Source organism: Galeopterus variegatus, unplaced genomic scaffold (genome assembly GCF_000696425.1).
Source record: "Galeopterus variegatus unplaced genomic scaffold, G_variegatus-3.0.2 Scaffold2139, whole genome shotgun sequence".
In the NCBI taxonomy this organism is placed as follows: Eukaryota; Metazoa; Chordata; class Mammalia; order Dermoptera; family Cynocephalidae; genus Galeopterus; species Galeopterus variegatus.
The window spans coordinates 208,889-220,317 of NW_007728250.1; the positions used below are offsets into that span (position 1 = coordinate 208,889).

The 11,429-nt window shown below is 35.7% G+C and overlaps 1 protein-coding gene across 1 annotated transcript in view; it reads right to left on the bottom strand.

Annotated features, from left to right (window-relative positions):
• Nucleotides 1-11,429, bottom strand: part of MAN2A1 (mannosidase, alpha, class 2A, member 1) — a 167,834-nt gene that overhangs the window by 92,900 nt on the left and 63,505 nt on the right. The window contains exons 6-8 of the mRNA XM_008580652.1: nt 9,634-9,807; nt 6,628-6,814; nt 2,153-2,330 (exon numbers count right to left, since the gene is read on the bottom strand). Coding sequence (XP_008578874.1) covers nt 2,153-2,330; nt 6,628-6,814; nt 9,634-9,807 — 539 coding nt within the window. The remainder of the gene's footprint in view (nt 1-2,152; nt 2,331-6,627; nt 6,815-9,633; nt 9,808-11,429) is intronic.

Here is an 11,429-nt window from a genome sequence, read left to right on the forward strand (position 1 = left end):
TGGTATATTCATCAAATGGATACTATACCGCTTTAAAAGGAATAAAGTATGGCTACATGCAACAATATGCATGAATCTCACAAACAAATATGTAACCAAAAAACCAGACACAAAAACATACACATTTATGATTCCCCTCACATAAAATTCAAGAACAGGCAACACTAATCATGGTGATAGAAGTGAAAACAGTGGTTACTTTGCATAAGCTGATGATGACTGGAGATCTGAGGGACTGTTCCAGGGTGCTATAAATGTTCTATGTCTTGATCTGGATGGTAGTTAAATGGAGGTTTTTAAAGTTGAAAAAAATTCTCTGTACACATTATGGTTTGTGTACTTCCCCTATGTATGTGAAACTTCAATTTTAAAAATTACTTAAAAAAATTTTTTTCTAATTATCAAACAAAGGAGGAAATAGGTAAAATACTAAAATCAGGATCTAATTTTTCCCAGTAAGGCAAAAGACCAGGCCTTTCTATGGACTCCAAAACCATTCCCAAGTAAGACATACTTAGAGATAAGATACCCACATACATACCACCTACTCTGGTCAAATATTCATTTATGAGCTTCATCTTTGAGGAGAATGCAGAGATAATTTAAACATAATCCTTCTGCTCAGAATTCATAATCTAGTAGAATTCAGTTGTAAACATCTTGAACAAACTGGATATTTTATTAAAGTTTATTTATCTATTTGATATTATCAAAGTTTATTAAATAAACTTGAATTCTTACTACATAAACAGTGGTCCATCAGCAGCTTTCTAATTTCGTACACAGTATCATCACTTCCTTTTTATAGTATTTTTACAGATCTTCTATTGTCTTACAGGTTAATATGTAAAGATAATACACATGTTGAAAAATTAATTTTCTTACACAGAGTCTCTAAGATGCATTAAAAAAAAAAGACTTTAAAAGACTTATTGACCAAATGCAATACAACTCTTGTTTGAATCTTGACACAAACAAAACACTTGTTAAATAATGTTTGTATGAGATCAGGAAAACCTGAATTTCTCCAGAGATATGATATTATTGAATTACTGTTAATTTCTTAGATGTGATAATGGTATTATGATTATTTTTTTAAACAGAATCTTTATTATTTAGAGATACATACTGAAATAGTTACAGTTGAAACTACTCATACATGACACTGGACACTTGGTCCAAAATAATCCGAGGATGAGAAGGCAGTGAGGGATAGCCAAAATCAGAGTGGCCATAAGTTGATGAATGTTGTAGCTGAGCCATGGATGAGGGAAGAAGGGGGCTGTTTGTGCTCTTCTCAAAAATTTATGTACATTTTAAATTTTCCACCAAGGGGAAAAAAAGAGTAAGAACCATAGGCAAGTGATTTTAGAAGTCTTTGCACTTAAGAAAAATGTTAGTGTATTCTCTGGACACGAGACATTTGTTTGCAAAATTCACGACATGATCATCAACATTTGCCAGTCACACTACTAAATCACAAGGATGCAACTGTCAGGAAGAAACCATAAACTTTCAATGCTGGTAGAAAAACAGGACATCTCTGAAAAATGAAAATCACAACTTAGTAGGTGTATATTTTCAATCACATAAAAGTAATGATTCTATAACCCTCAAGGAATGGTAAGAAAGGGACAACTTTAGAAAAAGAACTATAGGGCCGAGCCCGTGGCGCACTCGCGAGATAGCTGCGCTGGGAGCGCGGCGGCGTGGATGACCGGTGCGCTCATAGCGCTCAAGCGCGGTGCGGCCGGTCTCAAAAAGGAGAAAAAAAAAAAAAAGAAAGAAAGAAAAAGAACTATAGTACACAGTAATTTTCTTTTTGATGAATGATACTTTAACACAAGAATTACATATTTTCAGAAATACTGGATGGGAGCGCGGCGGCGTGGATGACCGGTGCGCTCATAGCGCTCAAGCGCGGTGCGGCCGGTCTCAAAAAGGAGAAAAAAAAAAAAAAAGAAAGAAAGAAAAAGAACTATAGTACACGGTAATTTTCTTTTTGATGAATGATACTTTAACACAAGAATTACATATTTTCAGAAATACTGGGATGCAGGACAAAGATACTAAGGATAAGGTGTTATAGCCTCATTTAACAATGGAGGCTCAACTTCAAATACAATATCATAAATAAACATTTTCACATTACCTTTACTCTAAACTCAGGTTTAGCATTCATATAATCAAAAAGCTGCTGATAATTCTTGAACTGTAAATCCCATTCTGTATGTTCAGAGTAGCGGAAATCATCTCCTAGTGGGGCCAGGAGAACTTTAGTACGAAAAAGCTTTGATTTCTTTCGGTACTGATCTAGAAGCATCTGAGCCCTATAAAGAAAAAAGGAAAATATGAGTTATATTAAGAAAAAGCCAACAGGGCAGCCTATTAAAAAGGAAATATCTAACTTCAAAAGTGTATTATAGGTATATTACAGGAAATTATTGTATTTTTAATCTACTTTCTAGATTAGTTTATAGGCAGATGTTTTTAAACTAAGCTGTAAAGTGTATGCCCCCCCCTGGCCCCCCCCCCCCCCCACTGAGGCCTAATCTCCACTGTAACTGTTGAGGGTGGGAAATCCCATTACGGTAATTGAAAGGTAAGGTCTTAAAGAGGTGATTAGATTGCAGGACCATGCTATAGTAAATGGATTAATGATGGAGGTCAGGGGAGTGTTTCTGAGGGCACTGAGAATGAACACAAAGAGTCTGTCCCTCTGCTCCACCATTTTCGCAACATGATACTCTGGTATCACTGTCGCAACCACCAAGACCTTTACCAGATGTTTACCCCGGACTTTGGACTTCCCAGCCTCAGAAACTGTAAAGAGTAAATTTCATTTTTTTTATAAATTACCCAGTTCCAAGTATTTTGTTATAAGCAACAGAAACGGACTAATACAAACTACCATACTAATTTTCATTATCCATTTAAAATATTGATAATTCTTAGCAGAGGAAAAAATATATAGTTTTCCAATGGATTATCCTTAGAGAAATACAGTCATATACCAACTGTGTCATATTATTACTGGGGTACTAATGACTTCCTGAAGCCCAGCCAGAGATTGGATCTCAGATAGCCCATGTTTTAAAATAACTTAGTCCAAGGAGATGATAGGATTTATCATCTGTATGAACTTTGATGTTTGCTTTGCTTTAATATTCCTTCCTCCAACTTAATCTAAAATTTGGCTGACTAAATGTAAAAAAAAAAAAAAAAGTGTACTTTGAATGAAACCAAAAGGAATGAATAAATTTTAACCTAAAACACTTTGTGGAACCATATTTCCTCTTCTAAAAGAAGAAAATAATTGACTTAATACCTGCTATCAATAATCTGAGTATTTGTCACAGTCCCCTTCTTAGTACTGATCACCAGATAAGGACTGTGAGTTGAATTAGCTATTTTGGTTTCTACCTCCCTGGGATCCAACCCATGACTCAAAAGGTCAGCTAAACACAATGTTCTGATGTGATGACATAGCTCTTACATATCCTATTCCACTATTCTGTAGAATATCCTTCAGAAAATGCTGAATTCGGGCACCGTTGGGGGAGTCTAGGAATACAAATGAAGAGGAAGAGCTTGTGAAAATGAAATTAAACATGCAGATGAACCCAGAGTAGTTCACAGTGTTTGTAAAGTCAAAGCTTAAGAAATTAATGATTAAATAACAGTGTGTTTTTTACCTAGTGTTCCAATTTTCACTTCAAGGATTATTCAAAAGTAAATTCCAAGTCACAATATAAAAACTTATGTAAGTAACTAAAGGAATATGAATGATGGAAAGAAGCATTTTATAAAGATTATGAAAAAAACACTTAGCTAAATTTAGAATCTTATATGGTCCCTTTAAATTTATAGTCTCTGAAATTGCTTTGCAAATATTAAATTTTAGCAATAACTTAATGACTTGGTGAATAAAATGTAACCACAGTGTTCTCTTAGTACTTAGTTATAACAGTTTTCCGAGATGAGCATTTAGAACAGTACTTAATCTTTACTAGTAATTTGCTAACATTCCACATTTACCAAAAACAATTTTAGATTATTACTTACTATAAAAGACACAAGAATAATGAGATTAACCACAAAGAAATGGAAATAAGACCAAAAGAAACAAGGGTAAAAAAAAAAATCAAATACATAAAACACAGATACAAATTATAATGTGACTGAGCGTCCAACTAGATTCCCTAAGCGGCCAGAATAAAAAGAAGTTTACTACTAGATATACCATATCTTGTGTGTATATGTATAAATCACATATACAGAAAAGAAATCACAAACATTAATGGCATGACTTTCACATTTGGCATCTATCCTAACTCTCAAGCTCCTGCCCAAATAGTGTCAACACCGTGAAAGTCAAGTAACAAGCCTACACTAACTAACTGGCATGTAGCAGACACTCACTAAAACGATGGTGAACTAATGACAAATGAATTGACTGACATCACATTTGAAGACATGCAGGTGCAATTTGCTCTTGACTTATTCTACGAGGTAAAAAATGTCAACTTAACTATAACCAAGAAAAAAAAAAAAAAACCCATGAAACAAGTTATCTGACATTCAATGAAAAAAGCCAACTTAAAATATATGGTACTAGTACAAAAAATCAACTAGATGAAGAATGATATTTCTTTATTTGCAAAGTAGAGGAACCTGCTGAACTAGACATATCAAAAGATGCTACCTGTATATTATAGTTAAATCTAATTTTCTTTAGGTTATTAAAAAGTTGAAAGGTGGGGCCGGCCCGGTGGTGCACTGCTACAGTGCGCTGCTTGGGAGCGCAGCGGCGCTCCCGCCAAGGGTTCGGATCCCACATACAGACCGGCCGCTCACTGGCTGAGCAAGGTACGGGAGCAACGCCGAGGGTTGCGATCCCGTTGCCGGTCCCGGTCCGGTACGGGCGTGACACTGAGGGTTGCGATCCGTTGCCGGTCACGAAAAAAGACAAAAAGGAAAAAAAAAAAAAAAAAAGTTGAAAGGTGCCATTGAGCTGGAATGCCGGTTTTCGATCTCTGTTCATCACCAAGTCAAAAAGAAGTTAATAACTGAATGTGAAGTAACCAGTAGAGTTAAAATTTCAAGACTTAAAAGAAATCTACATTAGTATTATATAGACTCATTTATTCGTATGCCTCCAGGTGCCTAGAAACCACTTTCAGAATCAGTGAAACTGACTGAGCACAATAAGGTATGATCCTGGCAGGCAATCTTTGAAGGGTTAGATGATATAGTAAAAGGATTACACAAAATGGCTTTTGGTCCTATAATGCACCTCAAATAGGTACTCTCAGCAGCACTCAAAGACAGAGGGACTCACAATACATATGGGTTCGCTGGAACTCCCCAAAATATGGCTAACCTTAAAGAACTTCCTCAACCCTGACCATCTGAGCTCAGAGAAGTAAACACCTGTAAATACAAACAGCTGTTTGCCTAAGCAGACAGGCAATGGTCCCCCACTCTCATCCCTTCCTTTTCATTACATCTTCCATAACATAATATAGGCTTATTCTCTCATGCCTAACTAGCCTAACCCTATCTAGATAGCAGGCTGGTCAGAGTTCCTCACTTGTTCTCACTGATGCAGGAACCCAGAAACTAAAACCAGGTCAATTCCTAACCTTGGACAGTTTTTCAAGACAATTATAAAAGTCAGATTTTGATAGAACGGCTCCATGGCTTCAAGAAGTCTACAGTGCTAAAACACCTTCATGTCTGCCACAGTGAGAGACTCACACTGGAATATTTTCTTTATGACCACAAGGACTCATTTAGTGTAAAAAGACCCAATCTCACCTTCTTCCTCAGAGACATTTTTTAAAAAGTAACTTTTTTTTTTTTAATAAATAGATTTGATAGTGCAAAAATCCTAACTTAAAGGCTATATTATTCTCCTAACAGAGTTTAGTGTTTTTATATTACAATACAATGTTTTATTTTAATGCATTATATATCACTAATTCAAAGGTAAGAAATTAAACTTTAAAAGCACCAAAATTAGAAACTATGGGTAACTTGGTTTAATGAGATGATTCTATAATTAGCACAATTTTCTTCTAAATAAATGATTTATTCTTTTGATTTTTACTTAAATGTATTTAAGTACAAAGATCCCTAATTAAAGTTTTCTGGAAGTCAAAAACATCAGAAAGATGTTCATAAGAGTTGGGCAGCATTCACTATTATTGAAATTGTTATTAAGAGAAGAGATAATTACACTCTTTATGTGTTCCATTTCAATAAATGTTTTTGCAGTTGAGTTGCTTTTCTTACCAATTTGTACAACAGCAACCAGAAGTTTTATTGTCAACCAAAGTATATGAAATCAATCAAACACAGAGGGCTTTTATAATGAGGGCAAAGGAGGTGGTAATAATAGGGTATTTATAAGTTATCTATTGTATATTTCCATTAAATTATAACACATAAGAGGTATAGTCAAAGCTCTGGCATTTTTAAGTTGCTTTAGATCTGGTTTGAGTGAATACCTCAAAACAAGGATAATGTTGGCTACTGAAGCCCATTTATTCAACCCTTCAGCAACTAACAATTGAGTAGATACTTTGTTCAAGATGTTGTCTTATGAAATACATATTTTCATACCTGCTTTGGATATTTCCAAGATGTATTGTTTCTGGGGGGATTCCCCAGGGACAAGCATATCTGCCTCCAGGAAGCCGTTTAAAATCAAATTGGCAGCATATTTTAGGATCAGGTCCACAAGTGTGAGGGATATCATAGCTGTAGAAGGGCATCATGTGGCAAAATATATCTGTGACAGATTCCAGATCTAAAATGAAGAGGCAACAAACAAACCTGCATTTAGAAAATATATTTTCCCCAAAATTGTCCAAAATGCTATTATTCTACAAATATTTAATGCAAGCTCAACCCTAAATTAACAGCCCCTGAAACTACCTGTACATATACACCAGCAGTTTGAAGGAAGACACTCATATTTCTCAGTCTCTACCTCTTCTATCTAAATATAGCACAGACAAAAAAAGCCCCATCATGAACCAGCAACCACTGACCTGAAAGGATACAGACTGAGCAGAAGTAAAAGTTACAACCAGCTCATCCAAAATCATGACCATGTCTACCCCTGGCTGCCAGCTCCTGCCACATCTGTTCCCGCCCCAGGTAACAGGACATACTGAGAGATACCACATTAGCTGCAGAGGCTGGGTAAGAAGAAGAGAGGAAAGAAGTAAAAAAAAGGAACTGGAAGAAGAAAGAAAGAAAGGTGGAGCAGGGGCTTATGAAAACACTGGACAAATTCCTATTCACTTCTTGCAGTGGACCACATTAGCTGCAGAGGCTGGGTAAGAAGAAGAGAGGAAAGAAGTAAAAAAAAGGAACTGGAAGAAGAAAGGAAGAAAGGTGGAGCAGGGGCTTATGAAAACACTGGACAAATTCCTATTCACTTCTTGCAGTGAGGAGAGTAGGCGCAACACAGCAGAGTCCATGGAGTCTCTCCCAATGTTTGCCCAGAATAAGCCAATAGGAATTTTCAACAAGAAAGGAACACAGAAAAAGAAAAAGTAGTTTTCAAAAACAAAAACAAACATAAAAACAAAGCAAACAAAAAAAGATATGGAAAACTAGCACCGATTTCTGACAGAGAATCGTTTTTAATTAAAATCACAATGTCAGCACAGGTTGCTACTACTACCCTGAAGAGGTCAGAAGCCTACCACCAAGTGAAACTGGGGGACTTAACTAACAGTTAAAAGTGGCTATCTTTGTGGGCTTTCAGTGCCTACCCCCCTTTATTTATGTATGGACTTCCAATTTTCAGCAGTGGGTATGTATTGCTTTCATAACAAAGAAAGAGAAAAGAGAAACAAAAAAGCAGCATTTGTACTTTTAAAAATGCAAATAACTACTTTATTAAGATCCAGAACACACAAACAAGCTCAACTTGAAAACATCTTTTAAAACGTAAAATGTTCAAATCTATTGGATAAGTCCTAAAATATTCTAGTTTTAGCCATTTAGTTAAAATAATTACCAGTTCTTTTCACAATTTTAAAACTATCAAAATCTATGTATTTCTGTGCTGTCGGCTGTTTCACTGAATCACATCCACAAGCATGACACCTTGGATTCTGGTCACTAATTCTTGCTATGTGCATACAAGTTATCAGGAGTCCGAGGAGTGATGGCAACGCCACCTCCTTTCTCCTGTTGATCAGGCCATACTCAACACCTCACTACTTCTTCTCACACCCTACTATTTAGCAGCTCAGTTATACACATTTAATTTTATCTGCTACATTTGGTTGTGTCTGTATTTTATCAAATTAGACTATAATTTCCTTATAGGCAAGGATGTTTTCTATATCTCTTCCTAGTACAGTACTAAATATGTAAAAATACTCAATAATTTCTTACTGACTGATATGTGTGGGCAATTTGAATACAGACAATAATTTAAGAAGGCCTTCTTCAAATTAATAATCTTTCATTTTCAAGTTAATATGCACCTTTGCATTTGCTCAAACTACACAGTGTGCAAGTTCTTATCCTCCCTACAAGTTTAATTTTCCAGGAAAAAAAAAATTATATAGCTAATTGCTTTCCTTATTGAAAAAACAGCAGTACATACAAGAAAGTTACTGTCTATATTTTCAAATATTTTTTCTGAAACACTTAAGGGGTCTGTCTAGATTATGCAGGAAAGCAAGTATGATGTACTATAGTAACTTCCCAACACTGTTTTAGCAATGAAATCCTTCTTTTAGATGAAATCTTACCAAGAACTCAGTGCCAGGGGATTAGGAGCCTGGGCTTCAGGAACTGCGCAAACTAGATTCAAATTTCAGCTCTGTACCTACTTCCTGTATGACTTTTGGCAAATGGTTTCACATATCTAAGCCTCTGGTTCTTTACCGTAAAAAAAAAAAAAGATAATAATAGAAACTAATTTAAAGGATAATTATAAAGATTAAACGAAAGAGTGGATATAAAGCAGATAATAATACATGGCACATAATAAGTACTTAATAAATAAAAAATAAAGTGTTCTAAGTTAAATAGGGTTTGGGGAAGGCAAAGTCCTCCCAAGAGGCCTAAATCCTGTCTCTTCTCCCCCAGTGAAGAACCGCAGAATTATGTCTTTGGAACACCTGGGTGCCCACAGAACAGTGTGGAAATCGGTGATAAGGGAATAGGAGGGCTGTTCTAAGAGGGCAGGATTAAGGCTTTAAAAGGCAAGTCTCACAAGATGCAGAGAAAAGAGAGACAGAGGAAGAAATACTGACTGAATACAAGACAAATGACTGAATATTGGTCTAAATATATGTTCAACTTTGTGCCTCTTAAAACATGTGCCTTTTAATGTAGAAGCAAGTGAAAACAACTCCTCATATTTATCTACTTCCTTTAGGCATAAAAAAGATTCCACAATGTTCCATAGATTGATGTTAATGCCTAAAAGAATCTTGACACAAATACATTGGAAAACTAAGAATGAATATCTTTAGGCAACCTGATTTTCAAGACTGCCACTCTGAATAAACCCCACAATGGCATGAGTTCATAACCCTTATGAAATAACATCTAGGTCAAATGGGTGATCTTCAACTTTCATCCAACCCTACATACCCCAATTCTGTCTCCAAAAAAACTCCAACGTTTTATGCAATGCAAAGTGTTTTTTAATTGCATAATGCACTCTCTGGATAAGCATGTGAGAAAATCCAGCACGTTTTAGAAGATAAGCCATTGTTGGTGAATGTCCAAAAGGATCAATAGCCCAACCGGACCGAGGCTTCACTCCTGTTGATAAAGAAAATAAGTGTTATTTTTTAAACTGATAAATGAAATAAAAAGAAGTCACAACACATTCAGCACCATCAGAGTTCTATGGCCTCCTGGGTAGTAAGACAAAGGATCTACACAGCATTACTCCTTGCCAAGTACTCTCAGTAGAACTCCCTTAAGGGAGGAAGGATTCAGTCACTGCCATGTCCACCAAGGCAGCAGAAGTCTCACTGAAATTAATCAGTTGTAGTTGAAATAAGCACTGTGCCATCCAATAACTAATATAAAGCCACTGCCATCCACTGGAAATAGAGAAAGAAATAGGATCAAGGCCCTGCCGTCAATGATCTCACAGTCCTGTCATCTGTGGAGTTGGATAACCCAGGAACTCACCATTATGTGATAAAGAAAAGTAACCTAACTCATTTCAATTTATATTCTCAATCCCAACACTAAAAATTTTCTAGTCTGTCTTTTATACCTTACAACAGCCCCAAATCATTAAACATTGGCAGAACTGACCAAAAAAACTATACCACATTTCATTAAATCTTAAGACATTTTGATGCTGACGGTTCTCTCTACCTAGAAAGGGGTCAATGAAATTTTCCACACCTGGCTCACACCAATTATAAGAGCCATCCACTAAACATATATCTCAATTTCACAGAGGATAAAATGTAAAAAAAAAAAAAAAAAAAAAAAAAAAAAGATAGTAAATGTACAGGTTAGAGTTAATAAGATATGATTATTCATCTAGCATTATGCAAATCTGATCTTTTAGTTATTCAGGATTCCCAAGTAAGGCTTCTGCTTACAACATATAAACAGACATAAGTAATACTGTGGTGTGCATTTTTTCAAACACTTGTTTAGCATCTTCCACATACCTAAGACTTTGAAAGGCCATAGGTTTACAAAAATGAGTTATTCCTGATCTGGACTCTAGCTACAGAGACTATCATTCAAATAGGTGTAATACAAAGTAACATAAAAGACAGCAGAGAGAACTCCATAGAACAATACTAAATATAGAGATGGGAAGCCAGCAAAGGAGACTGAGAAGGAAAGGTCAGGACCCACAGAGGACCAAGATTATGTAGTCAAAACTCAAAAAGAATACGTATCAAAATTCAAAGAATTGACCACATAAAATTTATGCATTTCACATATGTAATTTACTTCCAAAAGTTGTAAAAAAAAAATATTGAACTCTATTAAGTAATTTTGGTTTTTTTGTGGTGGTATGTATTTAAGAATTCTGAAACTCCCCATATTCTAAGACTGAGCAAACAAGGACAAGGGAGCTAAGTTTTTCACCATAAGAAAACTAACTACAAATATGAAAATGTGGGAGACTGTAATGTACCCAATGACATTAAATTGGAATAGGAGATATCAGTATTAGCTTATAACTTTAATATACAGATATAAAACACACACACACACACACACACACACACACACACACACACACACACACACACACACACCCTAGCTCTATCTACTGAGAGGGGTTAGAAGCAATGCTCCCTCAGGGCCAATAGCACAAAAGCTCAGAGCTGGAATTCTAAATACCATTTCCTATTCGAAGGAAGTAGGGCTTGAAGACATTCAAAGGTGTATCATAGTCGTAT